Source organism: Neopelma chrysocephalum, unplaced genomic scaffold, assembly GCF_003984885.1.
Source record: "Neopelma chrysocephalum unplaced genomic scaffold, ASM398488v2 Primary Assembly neopelma1_361, whole genome shotgun sequence".
Classification (NCBI taxonomy): domain Eukaryota; kingdom Metazoa; phylum Chordata; class Aves; order Passeriformes; family Pipridae; genus Neopelma; species Neopelma chrysocephalum.
In genome coordinates this window covers 995,050-1,016,567 of record NW_020898025.1, presented here as the reverse complement: position 1 = coordinate 1,016,567, position 21,518 = coordinate 995,050, and the positions used below count along the sequence as shown (strand labels likewise).

General features: G+C 53.6%; 1 protein-coding gene across 2 annotated transcripts in view; it reads right to left on the bottom strand.

Annotated features, from left to right (window-relative positions):
* Positions 1-19,981, bottom strand: part of RPS6KA1 (ribosomal protein S6 kinase A1) — a 38,866-nt gene extending 18,885 nt beyond the window's left edge. The window contains exons 1-2 of one of the 2 annotated variants that reach the window (XM_027706057.1): positions 19,832-19,981; positions 13,471-13,515 (exon numbers count right to left, since the gene is read on the bottom strand). In XM_027706057.1, the coding sequence (XP_027561858.1) occupies positions 13,471-13,515; positions 19,832-19,894 (108 nt within the window). In that variant the 5' untranslated portion in view covers positions 19,895-19,981. The remainder of the gene's footprint in view (positions 1-13,470; positions 13,516-19,831) is intronic. The other variant, XM_027706058.1, reaches the window with a different exon arrangement.
* Positions 19,982-21,518: the final 1,537 nt, after the last annotated feature.

Sequence of the window (21,518 nt, the reverse complement as noted above, 5' to 3'; positions counted from 1 at the left end):
CTGCAAAAGCTCGAAACAGATTCTGCTCTTGGCATTTCCCTTCCTATTCATCAACAACTAACCAGAAGCTGTTTTAATTTCTGTTGCTTCAACACATGCTCTGGGTCCCAAAACACTCCCAAAATCTGGCAGCACCGAGGAAAGACACTTCTTAGAAAGCAGTGGTACCCTCCAAAATGCCTTTTTTTTCCAAAAGAGAAGTTGTAAATTAAGCCTGGATAAGGTCTGGCTCTCTAAAATCGGGCAATTCCCCGATTTCTTGTGTCCTGCAGAAGAGACAGAGCAGATATTTTATCAGACACTTGCCTCCTGGATCCTTGGCTTGCTGCGGAAGAGGAGCCTCAGCATCTCCAAAGCTTCAGGCTGTTATTCTCCCATCCTTTCCAAGCTGGTTCCCGAGCCTGGAGCCCGGAGCAGTGCCCAGAGCAGCACGAGAACCCCGTAGTTATGTCACTGGGATGTATTTTGGGAGCTTTTGCTGAAAGGAAACCGCAGTTTCGTATGGGGAAATCGCTTTGTGCGGCGACGGCTGCACAATGCAGCGGCCAAACGAGAACACTGGACGGGCTTTACGGGTGCTTAGGCATGGAAAGAGCCATCAGCAAATCTCAGCTGGCTTTTCAGGAGGGTCAGGCCAGTCCCCCGTGTCACACGCAGGGAAAACGGGCACAGAAAGGGCAACTTCAGGCACTACACGAGGCACCAACAAGCAGCTGAGAGTCTCTGTGGTTTCCTTCCTCAAAATTTCCCTGCCCCTGCTCTGAGCAGCACAAAAGCTGAGTCCAGCAAGGATGCTCTCCCTGTAGGATCGGTGGAATTGCAGCTCTCCAAAGAAGGGGCCAGGAAGGAGGCAGCAGCTTCTGGATCAGCACAGGAAGGACATGAACCTTCTGGAGCAGGGCCAGAGGAGGCCATGGAGATGCTCCAAGGGCTGGAGCCCCTCTGCTCTGGAGACAGGCTGTGAGAGCTGGGAGTGTTCAGCTTGGAGAAGAGAAGGCTCCAGGGAGACCTTAGAACCCCTTCCAGGGCCTAAAGGGGCTCCAAGAGAGATGGGGACAGAGTTTTTGGCAGGGCCTGTTGTGACAGGACAAGGGGAAATGGTTTTGTGCTAAAAGAGGGGAGATCTAGATTAGACATAGGGTAGGAGTCTGTTACACTGAAGGTGCTCAAAGCCACAGCTGAATGTGGCTGGTTTCCTGAGGGAACTGGGAGTGCACATGTGGCTCCTTGTTTTCCTTGCTTCCATGGAAGTTGGGAGAGAACTGATCCAGAACCACGGGGCTGAAGCCCTTCTTCCCTCTCTGCTCCCATGTCTGCACTGCCTGACTTGGCCAGTTCCCATCCCTGTCCTTGTTAAGGTGTCCCTGCACATGTAGCAGCAGAGCACAGAGCAGTGTCTCGGTGCAGGATCTGTCCCCTGAGCCAGCAGACAGGGTTGTGCAACCCTCCCATGAGATGTGGGTGTGCAAACCTCACGTGGGGCCCCAAAGCAGCGTCCCAAGGACCTGATACAGCAGATAACCCCTGAGATGGGGCAGGGAAGCATAGAATTATAGAATAGGCTGAGCTGGAAGGGACCTTAAAGCCCACCTCGTTCCACCCCCTGCCATGGGCAGAGACACCTTCCACTAGCCCAGGTTGCTCCAACCTGGCCTTGGACACTTCCAGGGATGGGGCAGCCACAATTTCTCTGTCCACCCTAACAGGGAAGGACTTTTTCCTTGTATCTAATCTAAATCTCCCCTCTTTTAGCTCAAAAACATCCCCCCTTTTTCCCCCTGCCTGTGGAAAAGAGGTGACACTGCCTGCAGGGTGGTGGGTTGGACACTGGCACTGAAGCCAAGACCCAGCTGTAAACTCTGCATGGACCTGCTGCCACTGGCACCTCAGCACTAGGAAAGGCAATCCCCAAATCCAGTGCTGCCACACACAAACGCTTCCCAATGCACAGATCCTGTAATCCAATTCCGTGCAGGACAAACCTCCAGCGTCCTCCACCTTCCTGACAGCAGCTCCATAAAACAGGACACTCACAAGCCCTACAGATTTAAATCAGAATAACCAGGGATTGCCTGTGCCTCCTGCCAAGGATCCAGTTACAGCCCACTGAGCACTGGGAGGGAAGGATCAGGGTTTCATAAACAGGAAGGCGATGGTGTGAAGAACTGCAGCCTGAGGAGAGGCAGCTGCTGTCACATCCACACGCTTCCCAAGTGGGAATGGTGTCCCACGCCAGACCAGGGGGGTGTCCCAGCAGAGATTTCAGCTGCTGCCCAGGAGGCACTGGGTGAAGATGACCTGAGACCCCTCCAGCACAGGCATCTCCTGGGTGATGGAACGTGGGAGCCTCACACTCCCGACTTCTGCATGAAGTTATTTTATGGGACCTGCTCCAGAGCAACAACCCCCCTGTGGAGCAGCAGCTCCTGCTGTGGAGGGAGCCCGAAATCAGTGGGAAGCAAGAGGTGCTGCAGCTCTGCAGAGGGAGCGAGGCTGATGTTTGCTGTTGTGGAGAGCAAAGGCTGCTCTGCCTGGAGCTTTTTTCTTTTTTTTGAGTGGTGGTTCTCAAAAAGGGGAACAAACAAAGCAGAGAAACCTCCCCAGCCACCACCTGCCCTCCTGCAAAGGCCTTATTTGGGCAGGGCTGGCCCTTGGTCTCATTTGCAAGCAAAGGGTTGGCCAGAACCTCGTCCTTTTGTCTGTGCTTTTGTGGTGGATCCCCTCCAGTGCCCCTGGGAGCCTGAGAAATCCTGCAGGATGCTCGTCCCTGAGCACCTCTGTCCCTCCCTGAGCAGAGACACTCAAGTGAAGGGTTCAGGTTGGGGTTACCTGTGTGTGAAGGGAGCCACCAGCCCACACAGAGGGCAGGCTGGACCCGTGCAGGGGGGTGGGATGGGGAGAAGGGAGCAGTGCCTCAGGGTGAGCCATTTTGCCACAGAAGGAAGTGCTGCCCACAGCCAGGGGACGGTGAGATGGCCGTGCCAGCAGCTGCAGATTTGAACTGGTTTTGCTGCCTTCCACCGACTTCCAGGAAATCTGAGCACCCCCCCCAGGAAACCTGCCCTCAGGGGGATGCCCCAGCTCCTCTGGGACCTCCCGGGAGCTGAGATGTGTCACCAGGTGCCTGTGCTGCACACACTGAGCTGCCACCACCACGTCAGCACCGCCACGCCCCACAAAAATCAAATTAACGTCACCACAACACTGAACGAAAGTGGAAAATTTACACAAAATCCACCCCTTGTCCCTCCACCACAATCACAACAGAAGTTCCCCGCGATCATTCAACTCCCTGACATCGCTCAGGATTTGTTTTACCTCTCCCAAGTGCTATCCTTGAATCAAAATCCTCATGAATCTGAGTCACAGTACCAAAAAGGCCGTAGTGGGTTGGCCCTGGCTGGATGTCAAAGCCACTCTCTCACTCCCCTCCACAACTGGACAAGGGAGAGGAAATATAACAAAGGGTTCATGAGTTGAGATAAGGTCCAGGAGAGATCCCTCACCAAATACCATCACAGGCAAACAAGACTCAAATTGGGAATATTAATTGAATTTATTTCTAAAAAAGTCAGAGCAGGATAATGAGAAGTAAAATAAATCTTTAAAACACCTTCCTGAGCCCAGTCAGGAGCCAGGTCAGAGTGAGCAGTTGAAAACAGAAGTCCAGCCAAGCAGAACATTTTGTGAGATGCCACCAGTTTCATTCAACTGCCAAAAATAAGAAAAAAAAAAGGCCACCTGGGAGAATCGGAGAGTTTCACTTGATCTAATTCAGTGGGCACTGCAGAGTCATGGCTGTGCTTGAGGATTAAACACCAAGGCTGCCTCTTTTCAGGCTTACACACACCACACACACAATTAAAGAAAACAATAATTTGAAACCTCAAGTAGATTAAAAATCCTCTCTGCCCAAGAGGAGGTTCTGTCCTGCTCCCCTGCACGTGTTCCAACAGGTTTATTCCCAGGACATCCTTCCCGGGCCATAGGGCTGCCCTCACTTCCAGGCATGAAACCTTTTGGGCTCTGCTTTTCTGACTCCAGCATCATCCCAAACATCAGGATCCAGCATCACTGCAGGGCTGCCTGCTCAGGGTGAGGGTCTGATCACTGGCTCGCTGCATTTTTATAAGACAGAGTTACTTTTGCATTAATATGTGAAGGTCCACAACGGGAAAAGGTTGGGGGAAAAGACATGAGAGCTCTCACTTGAGCTCCTCGGCCACTTCCAGCCACACTCAGAGCAGGAAAAGCTGCAGAATTCAGTCCTGGGTGTTTCATAAAAGCAGGCAGAGGATGGAGGGAAAAGATGTGCCCGTGCCCATCTGAGTCATCAAAGAAACAGCAACAGCTTTTGCAGAAGGAGGGAGAAACAGGACAGTGTAAATCTTTGGGGTCAAGGACAGCACTTAAAAAGAGGAGGGAGATTCTTGGAGTAATCCAGGAGGATCTGCAGGGAGAGAAGGTTTCCTTAGCCTTCACACTGAACAAGGGCATTTCCTAACAGACAAAAGCCTCAGGGATGTCAGGGCCTGGGGAGGAAGGGCCACGGCGGGGGGGCTTTGAAGGTGGAAGTCCTGGACAGAGTCACTGCTACAAACACAGCTAAGGAACACCAGGGACTCCGGGAACTGGAACTTCCCAATAAGTGGATAAGGACGGGGGCGGATTCCTGGCAGGAGCTTTGCAGGAAGGGATTACTGAGAGGGAACAGGGCTGCACGTTTCACCCCACACCATCTCCAAGGACTGTTTTATCGGTGCCCTGAGAAACAAAACCAACCAAAAATGAGGGAGGGGGAGGAAACCCAGGGGACACAGACAGGCCTCTGCCCAGTGAGCTGTTGGTAACACTGGTGTCTAGAAATCCTGTTAATCACTGCCTTCGTGCCCCAACCCCTACAGGGCCAGAGCAGCCAGGAGAAGTGAATGACCAGCTCTGTCTTGGCATGGATAACACCAGCAGCCTCACCCCATATGGCTTAAAACAAAAGCCTGAGACTCTGAGCATCCTAGAAGCACTCTGCGATCCTCCTCATGGCAATGGCTCTCCACTCACAGAGGTAGCCAAATGCTCAGTGTAAAACTAACTTGCTGACCCTTGGGAAGGACTTTGCTGCTACTCCAGGCAGTGATCCTGGCTCCCCACAACGGGGGTGACAAACAAATCCCTAAAAAGGGAAACCTCGGACCAAGGCAGCAGAGTTTTACCCCACCCCGTTTGGTGTTTAGGTGGAGCAGTTCTACCTTTGTTTTTCTTTTCATGGCCCCTTCTCTCACCAGCACATTCACTCCTCTTGTGTGTCAGACAGTGACCCACATCCCCTTCTCCACAGCTGGATGGAGAGGAAGGAAACACTGCAAAATCCTGGAAGCCCCAGACAGACCCAAGCTCCAAGCCCCATCCAACCTGGCCTTGGACACTTCCAGGGATGGGGCAGCCACAGCTGCTCTGGGCAACCCGTGCCAGGGCCTCCCCACCCTCCCAGGAACATGTAAAGGCATCACAGTAAAGATGAGATGGGCTCTGTCACCCCGAAGGGGCTGAAGGTGACAGGTACCAGTGTCTGCAGCCACAGGACAGGCTGTGCCACCCCAAAGGGGCTGAGAGCCGAGGGCACCCTGCCACCCCTCGAGCACATTCCAGCAGGTGGCACTCAGAGCATCTTTAATGCCCAAAATGTTTTTCTGTTCCGAGACAGGACGGGAAGAGCCCGAAGCATCCATTTCATAAACATTCGCATCATAAACACCCCTCTGGGAAGACTCAGCACTCCTAAAACAGGGGGAGCTCAGGAATTATTATAAGGGGTGAGGGGTTTTCTCAAGCAAAGCCTGAGGGTGAAAAAGGGAGAAGGCAGATGGTGGCTCACACAGCAGAGCTCCCGTCCTTGTGCTTCACAACATCCCTTTTGATCTGCTCAGTTTTTAACTGACTCATTTGACCAGGGGAACCCAAAATACCTGCTTTATATCAGAGGGAGGGCTCAGGTCCCTTTTGGGATGGAGAGAGCAGAGAGATTCCAGCGCAGGCACCCCCCTCATGCTCCCCACTCTGCCCCCCTCTCCTGGCAGAGGCACATTGGCAGCAGATTCCAAAAGTGTCTTAGAAAAAAAACCACCAAACAAACACAATTTCTCCACCCTTTCCAGGCACTACAAGCCACAGCTGGCCAGGATCAGCTGACAATGAGCTGTTTGGGCTGAAGACACAAGCTCAGGCAAAAGATGTTCCCAAACCCCACCGAGACTTCCCGACAGCTCCGGTGCCCCTGCTGTCACAGAGCTGTGAGAGGAGCACTGGGAGCCAGCAGGACTCTGCACCCAGTGAAATGAGATGCCAGAGAGGAAAACACCTTTAGCAGCCAGGAGATAAGGAACTACTTAGTTATGCAGCTTCTAGGGAGCAAATCAGTCTCCATTTAGAAAGTGCAAAGGATACAGCCTCCCCTTCCTGCAGCCCTGCACACACTTCCCAGCAAGGAGGAAATGCCTCCTCTCAGCAAATTCCAATCAACTCAGTGCTTTGCTGGTGGTAAAACCAGGAGACTCCATCCCAGGCTGTCCTAAATGCAGAATCTCACTCTTTGGAACCAGCAGAAAACCACCACCTCCCACCTGGGTTTTGGTTTTTAGTGGGGAATATAGAAACTCCTTCTAATTGAATTATAAAATACAACACTGGTTTCACAACAAGAAGCAGGACTTGTTTGCTGCCCTTGGAGTTATCGTGGGATGTGGAAACTATTCTGTATCGCAGGAATGCCGGAATTCCACACTCCTCCCACAGCACACGTGCTCCCGGCAGCTTCCTCGCTGCAAGACACACAAAAAGTGGTCTCAGGACTTGCTGAAGCCTTTTCTTGGTGCCTGCCAGGGGCTGGTCTCTCCATGCTGGGAGAATCCATCCCTCTCCCACCCTCTGGGAAGGACACGCAGGAGAGACACGTTGCAGGGGAAGTGATTGTCACGTTTTCACGGTGGCTGTGAACTGCAGGAGTGTTAAAAGCTAAAAAAAAAAGCCCTGTGTCCAAAACACACCCCGAGCTGTGTGATACCAACACCCCGGTGAGAGTGCACAGGGTGAGCATCTGCTGTAGCAAAGCCACATTTTATCACTTAATGCTTATAAAAAACACGGATGCAGCCAGCAGCCACCCCTTCCACGGCTCAGCTGCTCTGCATGGTGGGTCATGAGACCATAACATGAAGGTCACTATCCATCCCCTTCCCAAGCAGCATGGCACGGGAATTACAGCCAGCCTGAACACTGGGAACACCGTGGTTTGTCCTGTTCCCCTAAGATGCTGTTTTAAGGAGTTTTTCCCCCCTCACTCTGCCCATGAGGAGACCCCTCCTGACCCCAGTCCTGGTGCAGAGCCATCACCTCTGTAAGCAGAGGCACATTCCCAGTGTGCAGCCAGGCCAGCCCAGGCTGTCCAGTTAAACCCACCCCTCTGAGAGTGGAGATCAACACGGCCACATCTCAGAGAGCTTTGGGAGCACAAAGAGATCGTGTCCTCAATCCCCTCGGTGTTCCCAGAGCCACCAGCAGCTCTGCCCAGACCGAGGTTTCGAGTACAAACGAGGGATAAACGCCCTCATTTCCACATCCAAAGGGGTGACGCTTCCCAGCTGTGCACTCCAGGACTGGCAAGGGAAACCCTTCCTGCCTCAGAGCACGGCTGCAATGAGATCAGTGGGAATTGCTGGGAGGCAAAGCCTCTGCTTCCCTCCCCTCAGAGGCTGCCCCAGGCACACAGCGAGGGGTTTTCCTAAGGGCGAAGGAGAAGGGCTCCAGGCAAGGCAGGAATTCTTAGAGAGCTGGGACTACCCTCCCTGGATGGTCCCCAGCCCCGTGACAGCCCCTGGCAGGCAGAATGGTGTAACCAGGGGGAAAAATATTATTGCAGCTTCACCTGGAGCTATGGAAGGAATTTACTGCTCGTGTCCAAACTAGGCTTCACTTCCAAATAAAGCTGAGACTTGTAAAGCTGCAAGAGCTTCAGGCAGATTGCTTGTGTGTGCAGGGAGAGTCACGGAGCCAGTGACCCCCAGTAAACCCAGCCGAGGGGACTCCAAGCTCCCAGTTGCTGGGGTGGGATGATCCAGGGACCCAAGCCCACTGTGATCCCTTAAAAAATCAAACGTGAATGAGTTCTTCTGGTTGAACCCTTCTAGGTCCTCTTCAGTGCCAGCCATCACCACTGTCCCTGGCACAGAGGGAGCTGCCACTGCCCCATTCCCTGTCTCCATCTCCCTTTCCCTCAGTCTGGGAGAGGAGCCCGTGATTCCTCTGTGGCTCTGGCAGAGCTCTGGCCTTGCTCACGCTGCCTCCTGTATCCACAAAGAAATCAAATTCAGCAATCCTGTGCCCCCAGCTCAGACTGCCAGGAGCAGCCTGGGCAAAGAGAGGGTGGCAGGAGGATCCCTCACTTCCCTGTGGGATCAGGAGCTCTTTTAACTCTGACAGAGAGAGGGATCACAGATTTCCTCCAGGTACAACACGAAGTAACCAATTTTCATGATTTTTTTTTTTATTTTTTTCCTTCAATAAAAGAGGCTTTCTAGACACAGAACATGAGGCAGCTTCTATGAACCCACGAGGGGGGTGGAAATGGAAGGGAAGAAGCCGGAGTGGTTTGGATGGGTTGGGGCACCGTGTGGGAGGGCTGCTGGAGCTCCGCAGCCTCTGCCGCATTCCTCCTGTGCAAGTCCTGTAAACTGACCCCTCTTCAATTATTCATTAGAGTCTGCAGCTCATCAGAGACTCTGCTCCTCAAACAGGCATTTATTTGTGTTTTTTAAGAGCTCAGAAGCTGCTGTTCCCCAAAGCCCGGCCTTGCCAAGGACGGAGAGCAAACGCTCTGCCAGGAACAGGCCGGGAGCTGTCAGGCACTGCTGGAGGAACAAACCCACTCGATTCCTTCAGCTGACAGGACGGAGCAGCCAGTTTAAACTTGGAGCTTTACCACTGACAGGCTGGAAAAGCCAAACGCTGAGGGAGCAGCCGTGGCTGCAGCCCCTGCGAGGCGGGGGGAAGGCAGATTTCCAGGCAGCACCACGAGATGTTCTGCTCCCACCAGGTTATCCCAGGTCCTGCCCAGCTGGGGGGGCAGATTTGGCCAGAGCACTCTTGGCTGGAAGGAGCAGGAGAGGGGCAGCGGGCTGAGAGGGGATTTGCTGAGGAACCTGCCCCTTCCCACAGCTCCACAGCTTCCCAGTTCTTGGAGAAAGCAGCAGCAGCTGTGCAAACACGCACGGCCCACTGCAGGGCAGCCACTTGTTTGTTTTGAAACCCTTCATGTTAAGAAGCTGTGATTAGTTGTGTCCAGTTCTGACAGGGATCACAGCACTGGACACGATTCCTGTCCCACTCTCAGCCTGGAGCTCACGTGCAAGGCTGGCACAAGGGCTCTCCCTCACCTGGACCCTTGCTGGACTCACAGCCCAGGCTGGACGGGGCTTGGAGCAACCTGGGCTAGTGGAAGGTGGTCCCTGCTCATGGCAGGGGGTGGAACAAGATGGGCTTTAAGGTCCCTTTCAATCCAAACCATTCAGTGATTCTATAACTCTATGACTTGCCCTTTGCTGCCAGCAGGTCTTGGATGACTCTTTCTTCCTCCCACACTGGGAAGAGAAGGTGCTCCCAGTTTCTCCTCTGGCCACCAGCTCCACAGAAAGCAGGACAAGGTCAGTGGATGTCCTGCCTGCAGCAAGATGTGCAGCACCAAGTCTGGGTGAAGGAGATTTGTGCTGCTCCGTCATGGCACCGTCATGGTGTGTTTTCCATGGAACATCTCCTTCATATTCTGTGGAAAACACATCATGACGGTGCCATGACGGAGCAGCACAAACCCTTCCTCTTACATCCCACTGGGTGTTTCAAGGGGGTGTTTCATCCAGAACAACACACACTGATGGTAATGTTGGTGACACAGGTATTTCACTGGTCAGAGGTGTCCACGCCCAGGATTCCTTCATGCCCTGGCAAGATGCAGCAGGGAAGGACCTTTCTGCAGACTTTACCTGGTCAGGACATGAGGATAAACCAGCAGGAGCTACACAGATCTGGGAAAAAGCCCTTGTCTTCCCCTCTGCTGCATTCCCACAGCCAGGCCCAGCCTGAGCAGGTGGGGCACCATGTGCCTGGTTCATGTGCAGGAGCACAGCCCTCACTCCAGTCTCAAAGGTCTCTTTTATGGCTCAGAGCTGGAAGAGTTTAGTTATTCCCTTCCCCAGTTTTCACTGTGCTCTGTGATTATCACCCAGGAACAAGCTGATCAGCAACCCCAGCCCGCGCCACGTTCCCTCCAGGGAGAGTGTGGGCTCACTCAGCACTGCAAATCCACTCCTCTGCTTTTCATTATGAAGTGATTTCACTAATTGGGTGTTGTACTTCCATGCATAATTCCTCACACTTGGCACCTTCAGGGAGCACGGGCTCACCCCTCAGCCATGCTGGGTGCAGAGCAGGCTGGCAAACCCCAGATATGAGAGGTTCCATTCTCCCACTGAATTCAGTTGCTGTTCCCCAGCTGAACAAGGACCAATTTCAGCCAACTTGGCAATTAAAATCTGGAGAACACAGGAGAGAAAAAGGCTCAGCACCCAGGACCAATGCACAGAGCTGCCAACCAGCCCTGGGCTTTCAACCACCAGCAGAGAGGATGAGAAAAAAATCCGTCCTTGAACCTAAATTTGCCAAAGGCTCCTGTTCCTGCAGTGTGGGATCAGCATCCTGGTTTTAGGGATGTGACCATCCTGTTTTCAGCACAAATCCAAAACACAGCCACCATGAAGAAAATTAACTCTACCCAGCCCAAACCAGCACAAGGATCTCGCAGGCATTCCCAAGACATGCAGGTAAACACAAGGAACCAAGGAACGGGGCTTGCAGGGACTTGTGTACCACAACTGCTCTTGAAAGGTGGAATCCACCAGAGGTTGTGAAACGCACCAGCTGTCCTTGGTAGGAAGCTGAGTTGGAGGCACAAAAGCAGCAAGAAAGTCCCTGAAAGCGGCCAAAAACATCCCCTCACTACCTCTGCAGTGACCATTTCACCGTGTTTCGTGCCCAAAGACCCCAAAGTGCAACAGCAGCAGGTGAGATGCTGACGGAGGCATCCGACTCCGCCACTCTCACGCCACCAGCCGTGAAGTTCCCGACTCTTTTGAGGAACTCTTGGATTCCCTCCTTTGCAGAGTTGCCTTTGGTTACTGCCCAGGCAAATAAGGACTGCACTCCTGGCAGCATCCTGCTGGCAGGGGCAGGGGAGGGACAGTGCTGCTGTGTGGGCGTTGAGTAATCGCCGCTGTCGCTGCTCCGGGTTATTTTTAGAAGAGATCCCAGAACGAGCCGCAAAAGGATAGCGAGTACAAACCTGGAAAAAAGGTGCCTCTTCCCCCTACAGCTCTCCACACACAGCACAGAAGGGTGTGGGAGGGAGCCTGAGCAACCTTCAACTTGAGAACAGTCACCTCAGATGGTGACGGCCGCTCGCTTCTCCCGCCTCAGTCCTTGCTGTGGGTAGAGCCAGTGCCAGAAGCTGCTGCTGACGTCTACACTCCAAGTGAACAGAAAAACACAGATATTCTGGGTGCTGCCTGTGCCCCCATCTGCAGCATCTCAGGGCAGAGTTTGCCCTCAAGTTGAAGGTATGTGTTTACAGGAGGGATTTCACTCGTGCTGGTGGCAAACATACCTTGTACAAACTTGGAAAACGCCGCCGAGGTTATTTCAGGACCACGTAGCAGGGCTTTGTGTGTCCAGAAGTTACCCAAAATGGGATTGTCAGACACTGCTCACAGGCACTTTGGCCACGGTGCCTCGGAAAAGTGGAAAGCAGGACACCTGCACCAGCACAGGGCTCTTGTGGCTTCCCTGCTGTGGGATGTTCGACAACTTGCCCACTGCTCTGATCCAGCTTGGACTTGGCATCCATGTCCCACAGACAGCAAAGGGAACCTCAAGTGCTTTTTGGCCTCTATCTCATGATCTTTCTGTGGGGCAGCATCTACAGATGCAATCAGCCAGGGTTTGTCTCAGTGATGTTCTTCAAAGAAAAAAAAAATCTTAAATGATTTTTAAAGCAACATCCTGCAGCAGCTTTTAGGGGAGGGCAGTTTAGCCAAGTGTTTGAAGATGAAAGAGGCAAAGTCTCGAGTCTTAGAAACCCGGCTGGAATCCAACCAGAAGACACAGATTACTTTTTTCCCCATGCCAGAGATGCAGGCACAGTGAGGAACCGTAAACCCACTGCTCTCAGGGGAGGGAAATGCACAGTTTCAGTGACTTGAGTTCACCTGACCCACATGAGATTTCTTTGCAGGCTGCTGGAAAAGTGCCAGGCCAGCGAGTGGGACAGAAAGGCAGAACATGCAGGTGGGATGCAACAGCACTGCTAGAAATCCACAAAAATTCCAGGGGGTAAAAAAAAACCCCAAACCCAAACCTGGCTGAAACGTAGACAATTGGTTTTTAGGTTGAGATTTCTTTTACTAAAAATACAACGTAACCAACTGGAAGAACAACACCACAAGCCCCCAGAGCCTTTAGCAGGGACGATGATTCAGAGGGAGAAGCTGCCACAGGGCCCTCGCTGAGGGTACAGCACACGACAGGCTCTTGACAACCTGCTTGGCAAGGTTGCCCAGGGCAAATCAAACATGTTGTGTCATTCTCCACAGTTGGAGCGTGTTATGGATCAGGAAAGGAAATCCTGAAAGGATTATGATTTCACGGTACTGAAATGGCTCTTCTGCTCTTCTGCAGGGCAGAGAGGAACAGGCACAATTAGGATGTTGTAACAGAATCAGTGCTCAGTCCTGTACTTGGGGAGGGCTCACATCAGAGAAATCAAGTCCTTCAACACCATACTGTTCATGTGTGGGGCAGGATGAGCTTCAGGTGCCTGAAGAAGGAGTAGCAGGTTAAGACCCTTGCCCAAAACATGGAAGACAGCAGCTCAGCTCCCTCTGCCATTCCCAGCTGATGCCAATGGGGATGCAAAGGACAACTTGGCAGAAGTGGAGCTTCTCCCAGCCCCAGCAAGGCAAGAGAATAAACAGATACCAGGCACTCAGCAAGGGCAGCTGTGCCAAAACCATCAAATACTCTTGCACTTCTCATCCCATCTGGCAAGATCACAACACAGAGAGAGGCGTAAACACGGCACCGAAACACCCCAGGGATTCTCACTTCTCGCCCTCAGCTGCGGCCTCCAGCCCTGCTCCCGTGTGCTGGACCAAGGCAGCCCCTTGGGAAACCTCCCAGGCATGTTTGGATGACCAAAGGGACAGGAAGACGGGGGTTTTATCTGTCTTTTTGGTCATCTCCAGTCCCTCACGCTGCCACGTGCACTCATCCCGATTACCGTGCAGCAGCTTACAGGGTTTATAAATAGTCAGCTCACACCCCCCACCCACCTTGGAGGGACGGCTTGGAGATGTAACCCTGGAGCAGTTTTACCTTGGCTGGAAGATTTCCACCTTCTTCTGGAGCTGCCTGCCCGTTCTGCAAAGGAAGAGAGGCCGCTGTTAGCACGTGCTGGCCACGGGATCGCTCCTCACACCCCTTACCAAGGCTTTGGGAGCCCTTCACGTGGGACAAACAGGGCAGGATGGCACTTTGGACGTGGTACAAGGTGGTTGAACGTTCCCCCCGTGCATCAAGGGGACTCTTGTCTTCTGTTTAAAAAAGGCTTTTGCCCAGAAAGTCTCTCCACTGTTCCCTCAAATGAAATTAGGGCTCCTTATACACCAAATGATGCTTGTGGGGTGAACTGCTCCAGCTCCTGCACCTTGAGGTGGTGGGTGCAGGATGATCCCAGCGCTGCAGACACTGCTCCATCCCACCCCTCCTGCACCCACACTGTGGCTTTCCCTCCACTGCTCCTCTGGGACTGCTGGAAGCAGCAAGCAGGGAGACTGGGTGAAGCCGGGAGAGCAGCGCCGGAGTGCAGTTAACAGCCATTGTGCCGTGACACCGGCTTTAAAGGGAACATTTATCAGTTATTTATTACCCTATCACAACTGATACGCTGCAGGAACTGTGCCCCACCTGCCTGGCTCCGGGTCCAGCCCTGCACAAAGTCACAGAGGGTGACCTGGAGTGGCACCAACCCGGTCACACCGAGCGCTGAACCCGAGGGGGATCAGGTTCGGCGTTGGAGAAACCGGCGGGAGCAGAAGTGGGTGGGATTTCGTTAAGACACAGATACTCAGAGCAGGATAAGCACGTACAGAAGGTTTTCTGCAGACTGTGGAGAAAAAACAAGGGCAAGAAGACTTTGAGGTCTATTTGCGCTGCAGTCGCAGGCTCCAAAAAATCATGGAATTCCTCTTTTTCTCTAAAAGAACAAGGCCAATTTATTCACTCCTTTTCACAGGTTATGGCCTAAGAGAAGAGTTGCAATGCCAATGTATTTTGGCCTCAGATTCTTACTGGAATGACTAGGTTTTAGAGCCTTTCAGGAATGGACAGAAACAAAGCCAACTCCTTCCCTGGAGAAGCAACAACTCAGTGATATGATCAACCTGGCTTCTGTCTCAGGACTCCACTATCCCCTTCCACCCCTTGGGCCAAATTTAACTCACTACCTTTTAATATCAAGCAAAACTTACAATTGCTGATCTTGACAGAGCTTTGGGGCCACAGTGAAAACTTCCCTCTAATGCTGCACTTGCTTTCTACAACATTCACTGGGCACTCTCCAGCTTCCCACAGGAGGGGTTTAAACCACCACTGCTGGGTTTACACTGCTCAGCTCCCTGAGTAACAGCTGTGGGGCTAAAAAGCTGAATCTAAGCACAAGTTTATTTTTCAGACACTTCAAATCCACAGACAATAACCCAGAGTTTCCATATATCTTCATATTTAGGTCTCTCCACTCAGTCCAACCTGTGCTGCCCCAAAGAACAGCTCAGTCCTACAGCACAGGGTACCACACACCAGCTGAGGACATCACCAGCCTGACTCTGGCCCTGCAATATTTGCATCGATATGGACCCACTCCGAGCTCCACAACTCACCTGAGTCCCAACTTAAAAGTTAAGTTCCAAAGTATTTTCACACAATGACTGAGAAAAAGCAACAGCACCACCTCACAGGCCAAGTTCTCCCCGAGGAATTGCCCTGATGTTTCCAGGGAGCTCTTGGTGCCATTAGCACAAAGAATAGCTGAGCAGTGAAGTAAGATTTGTGTTTATGAACAGCCCCCACAACGAAGGGGGGGACACAGCACTGGAGATAACCAGACTTGGAAACACAGTGATGTTTACTGGCTCAGCTATCACTGATCCACAATTCCTAACTGGCTGCTAATCCAAACCAGAGCTCGGGGAGGGCTGGTTTTGTCTAAAACAGCTCAAGAAGCAGAATTTGTGTGTTGGACAGAAGGAAGCAGTGCCTGACAGAAGGTGTCAGGAGAGGGGTGAGTTCATGCAGGGCCTGTCCAACCCTTCAGCCTCAAGGGTAAGGTGGGAGACACCAGGTGCCACCCATGGACCCACCACAGCTCAAGTGCTGTGTTTTGTCAGCTCCCTGCTCCAAGGAAAACTTGTCCTGTTTGACAGAAATCCATCCTACCTGGGGATGGAAGGGATGGGGAAAAAGAAAGAGAAAAGTGCCCATGCCAGGGAGGTTTCCTGGGCATATAGTTCCCTGGTCTCAGAGGGATGAAGCTCCTGATGAAACAGTTGCATTCTCAGGCTGACATGAGGCAGATGTGTGAGGGAATTGCAGTATTTAGAGCCAAGCACTTTCCCTCTACCCCAGAGCAAAACCAGTCCTTATTCCCTCATATGGAATTCAAGGGCCATTTGTAACTGTCCCAGATGGAAACACACAGTTCAGACTCATCACCAAGATAAAATACAGCCATTCACCGCATCGTAAGCAGAGCTGAAATAGTTTGTGGCTTTCTTGGTTTGACATTTGCCTCTTTATTTCTGCCCTCCCCCTGCACAGAGGGCGAGCGAGGGAACGTGTGTGTTTGCCTCCCTCCCTGCAGATGCCCTCTCAGGGCTGGAAAGGAGCCTCCTGGGTGTCCAGCTCCAAGAAAATCCCGAAGATCTCCCATGGGCAGCAACCAGGCAACGAGTGCTGCAGGAGGGAGGCAGAGCTCCTTCCCTCGGGGCGGCGAGGAGCTGACACAGATTGGGCAGAGCAGGGCTTGGGTTGCCAGGGAGGCACAACATGAGCCTCACCGGGGGCCAGCAGCCTGTCCTTGCAGCTTTCCAGCCTGCCCTGCTCTGGGGTGAGCGGAAACAGGGATTACAGAGCTAATCTGATGGGCACGTGGAGCAGCCGGGCAGCGAGGGCACCTCTGGGTGAGTGACCACTCCAGCTGCCCGAGAGGTGACACGAAAACCCTCCTGCGCACACACGACACTCTGAAGTTTCCTTAATAGAAAAGCACCCTGGAAAACAAGTGTACTCAGTTACGCAACTGCCTGGCTGAACTTGGGAGATATTTATCTTAGGACATCTTGTGTTTTAAATCCTTTTAATTCCACATAATCCGCGGTGCAGGGAGCAATTTACAGGCCAGGCCAGTGTGCTGTGATGTGAAACCAGGACGAGTGGCACCCTGGCAGGATCGTGTGGATGGTGCCCACTCCTGCTGTGCTCCGTGGTTACACCACCGGCACAACTCACCCTGGGTTATCAGCAGCTCTGCCTGGAAAAGCTGCCTGCTGCTGTTTCTGGACCTTTTGACTAGTCATTTTTGAGATGCGCAAAACACAACCTGGGTGCCAGGCACCCAGAGATGCTCTTTCACCCAGCCCTGATGAACAGTCAAGCACTCAGGCAGGAAGGAATGGGGGAAGAAACCCTTCACCCCAGAGCTTCTGCCGGTTTGACGCAAGAACAAGGCATTTTTAAATTATGATGATTATTATTATTAAGTGGAATGTGTGGATCTTGCCTATTGCAGTTCAGAGAAAGGAAATAATTGTGCAATAATAGAGATCTCCAAAAGAACTCCCGTAGCCCAAACAGACCGAGGAGTCTCTGCACAAAGCAAATCAGAGACAGTCACTCGGTTGCCTCTCTTGTCTTATGATCGTAGTTTTTGCATTGTGCAGCTACGATGCTTGAGAAGGAGTTACTCATGAATAGCTCCCTACTCAGTAAAGAATGATACAGGCAAAAATAATTAGCTTGAAGTGGTTGAGTTTGGCGTAATCCCACGTCAGTTGCGTTGCTCTATGTTTGTGTAATGAAACAAGAATTTAAAGCAAAGCGGAGCCCTGATGACAGATCCATCACTATGGGGATGAAATCATGGAAGCACGGAATCTCAGGATGGTTTGGGTTGGAAAGGACATGGGCAGGGACACCTTCCACTAGCCCAGGTTGCTCCAAGCCCCGTCCAACCTGGCCTTGGACACTCCCAAGGGATGGGGCAGCCACAGCTGCTCTGGGCAACCTGTGCCAGGGCCTCACCACCCTCCCAGGGGGGAATTTCTGTGTCATTCAACTCCATCCTCCAGCGCTCGTACTGTGACCCAGTCAGGTTTTTCTACTACATAAGCAACATTCAGAATAATATAAACAGAATGGGGAAAAATAAAAAAAGAAGAAGGAAAAAGTATTATAAAGCTCAGTCCCCAGGACAGAGGGACTTGGCTCCTACAAGGGATCACTGCCACCCACTCCCACACGTTTCCCTGGCATGGCTGAGCTCCAGTGGGCCGGGACAAGGGGCACCAAACGGCCAATCCTCACGGAACACACTGGAAAAACCCCAAATCCCTCAACAATAGGACTGATGCCTCCACCAGCGCAGTGACAGCACCTCTGCTCCATGACTCAGAAAGCAAAGGTCGGAGGAAGCCGGTTTCTAACCTGGATGGCACCGATCCCAGGGCAATTTACGTAACTGGTGTTCCAGAAAAGTCTCCTCGCTCTCTCAGTGGTGCCACCTCTCCCAGGAGCGGTGAAAACTTCCCCCTTGGGCCCCTACCCTTGGCAATTTTAGCCTCAAGGTGCAAAACTCCTCCCAAGCCTTAGTCCCTCTCCACTGCTCACGGATCTCAGGGAACTCTTTAACATCTGGCCCAGGTGTAGAGGTGAAGAACGCCGGTATTATTTTCCTGGCTGGAATCAAGCGTGTTTGCTCACCAGCTTAAACCCAAGGGAGGTGAATTGCTGATGTCCCACTCGAGAACACGAGACACAAAAAGCCGGATCTGCAGAAATGTCACCTGCACGCGGTGCCTGACCCTGACCCCCGGCCAAGGTGAGGTGGGGGAAGGGGAGAGCCAGAGGCTCCCTCCGGTTTCAGTTTACAATTAACACACCCTTTACTGGTGCAATGAGGAAAAAGGTCCCCGCTGCTCCCGGGAGCCCCGCAGCTGACTCGGGATGACAAACACACGGGACCCCCCCCGGCCGTTTCCTCTCGGAAGCGATCCCGTGGTGCTGACACAGCGCCCGCCCGGCACTTGGGGGACCCGGGATTAGGGAGTCAATGAAATCTCGCCCACGGCATCCACAGCCCTGGGCGCTGGCGTTATAGTTTCCTCCCATTGTGAGTCTAGTGGCGTTTTCTGGCTTCTCAGGCATTCTCCCTACTTAGGAAGGGAGAAACCACAAATAAAAAGCCCTGTCTCCCAGCCCTGGCTCCGGGCGCACGGTGTGGTTTTCGGGAATCGCCGCAGGACTTCCCTGCTCTCCCACCTTCGAGCACAAACTCATCCCCGTGACTCCAGCGATGCTTCCGAGCAGATGCTCCTCACCCACCGCACCCTCGTGCCAGGGGTTTGGCCCAGGCAGACCCTCCACACAGCCCCCACCTGCACGGGGGGCTCCAGGGGAAGCTGTGCCACAGCTGGCTGATGAAAATTAGGAAACCTCGCCTCCGACGGCCAACACACCTCCCTGCTGTCCCTGCAGCAGGGGCGAAACGCTGCCTGCACTCCAAGCAGAGATCTCTCAAGAGGCAATTTTGAATAGGAACGAGCAAATCTGACTGATTAGACATCACAACATCCCCAGGCATGATAAAGGACTGTGACGGCATCAAATCCTGATAGAACAATGGGAAAGCACCACGGACTGTGAAACACCTGGGACAAAATCCCCACCTTCCCTCTGGGTTCTCCAGGAGAGCTGCTACTGCCAATGTGGATGAGATGTTTAACTAAAGAGTTCCAGAGCACAGTGCCTCAGCCGGCTGCTCTGCAGAGGGTGACAACTGCTGTCCCTTCATCGGGAAATGGCTGTGGCGCGAGCCATGGATGTGGACAGGGGCTGAGCACCATCCTGCACATCTGGCTTGGGGGGCTTAATGAGGAGGAAAAGAGCCAAGTGGGAGGGAAGAGCAGACGTCCAGCAAAGTGACACAGGACTGAGATCGGAGTTGGCAGCGCAGGCCTGTGCGAGCAGCCGGGGCTGGGAGGGCGAGGGAGACCGCGGGAGAAAAAAAAAATACCCCAAAACTGAGATATTTATCCCCCGGGCCTTCAGCGGGGTCCGTTTTCCTCCGGAAAAAAAAAAAACGGAGGAAACGTGCCGGGGAGGTTTGGGAGCGCTGCCTGCGCTCCCCGAACCATCCCAGCCTGCAAGGGCAGCAGCGAGCCCGGCAGCCCCCCGGTGCCCCACCCCAGCCCCGGGCGCACACACCGAGCCCCGGAGCAGCCCCGGAGCAGCCCCGGCAGCGCTCGGCTCCGGCGGCCGCGCTCCTCCAGCCCCGGGGAGCGGCTCGGGGCGGGCGGCACCGCATCCCCCGCCCCGCCCCGCCCGGGGTCCCGCCGGGGTCCCACCCGGGCGCTCCTTTGTTCGGCGGCGCCCCCCGCCCGCCGCCCCGGCGGTGCCCGCTCACCTCCGGGTCCAGATGGACCAGCTCCATGTCGGACCAGGGCTCGGCGAGCTGGGCGAGCGGCATCGCTGCCGGCGGGCGCCCGCGCCGCCGGGCTGGCTCCGAGCGCCGCCGGGCTGGGCACCCACCGGCTCCGCGCCGGGTCGGGGCGGGCGGGGCGGGGCGGGGGGCGGGCGGGAGGCACCGGGGAGGGGCTGCGGGGATCCTCCGCCCGGAGCATCCGGCACTCACAGCCCGGCGTGCGCCGGCTGCGGGAAGGGATGGGGTGGCAGCGTGGAATCGTTCGGGTTGGAAAAGCACGCCCTCCCCTCTCCAGTCGAGAGCATCGGGTCCAGCTGTTCCCCCGGCGCTGCCACGGGCACCCCCAATCCATGTCCCCGAGTGCCGCATCTACACGGGTTTTAAATCTCGCCAGGGATGGGGACTCCAACGCTGCCCTGGGCGGCCCCTTCCAGCGCCTGACCACCCTTTTGGTGAAGAAATTTCCCCTAATATACAACCCGACCCTCCCCTGGCACAGCTTGAGGTCGTTTCCCCTTGTCCCGTCCCTTGTTCCCTGGGAGCAGAGCCCGGCTCCCCCCTCCTGTCAGGGAGTTGCAGAGAGCGAGAAGGTTCCCCCTGAGCCTCCTTTTCTCCAGGCTGAACACCCCCAGCTCCCTCAGCTGCTCCTGGTGCTCCAGATCCTTCCCCAATCCCTTCTGTGGACATGCTTCAGCCCCTCAATGTCTTCCTTGTCATGAGGGGCCCAGAACTGCCCCAGGATTTGAGGTGTCTTATCAGTGCCTAGCACTGCTCTGGGAAATCTGGATTCCAAGTTCAAGATGTGCCAAGAGTCACTGCTCATCACCTCCTGCAGTGCCCCCCACCTTCCCTACAAAACAGGGATAAAGAACACATCCACCTCTGGAGAGCCTCGGAGGAAAGGTGCCTTAAGTGCAGGTGTTCAGAACTCCTGGCAATTCTCACCTGTCAGGTTTCTCAAATAGAAGGTTTTGCTCTACTCACATTTTACCAAACCCCAATGCACCATGTTTTCGTGTTTCATTATAAAACTATTTGTTAAAAAAAAAAAATATGAAAGTAAATCTTGTTCAAAGATGCATCGCTAAGGGTTGACTTCATCAAGGTGTGGCTGGAAACATTTAATCAGCCTGAGTGGAGCTGAGATTGTGAATTCTGAGGGCAGGTGTCCCAGGTTACAGCCCTTGGCCCTTTACCTGTTCCCAAAGGGCAGTGAACTCTGAAAAAGCCGAATTAAGCCAGAGCCTGGTGCTTTGAAAAATTCCAGTGACTCTCCAAAGCACGTGAAGCTGCTCCGTGAGTCATCACCAGGACCTGCTTGTGATTTAGGAGAGAGCTGCCATCTTTTCCGCATGTGGGGGAATCGAGTGTAGGAAATTCCCACGGTGACAGTGCCTGAGCCAAGCCTGGGAATCGCTGTCTCCGAGTCCTGGGCTCGGAGCCTCCATCTGTGCCGTGCGTGCTGCAGCCCCAGACGAAGGCATTAAACAGCACAAATCCACCCGGCTGGTACTAAGTGAGGTCCTGTTAGAGCCAATTAAACTCATGGCACTTGCTGCTGGAGCAAGCTGAAGCAGATCTTGTGGAGAGTTATTCACTCAGCTCCAAAGCCATCCGTAATTTCCCCTCGCTGCCTGGAACACGATGTGCTGGCTGGTTACATCCAGCC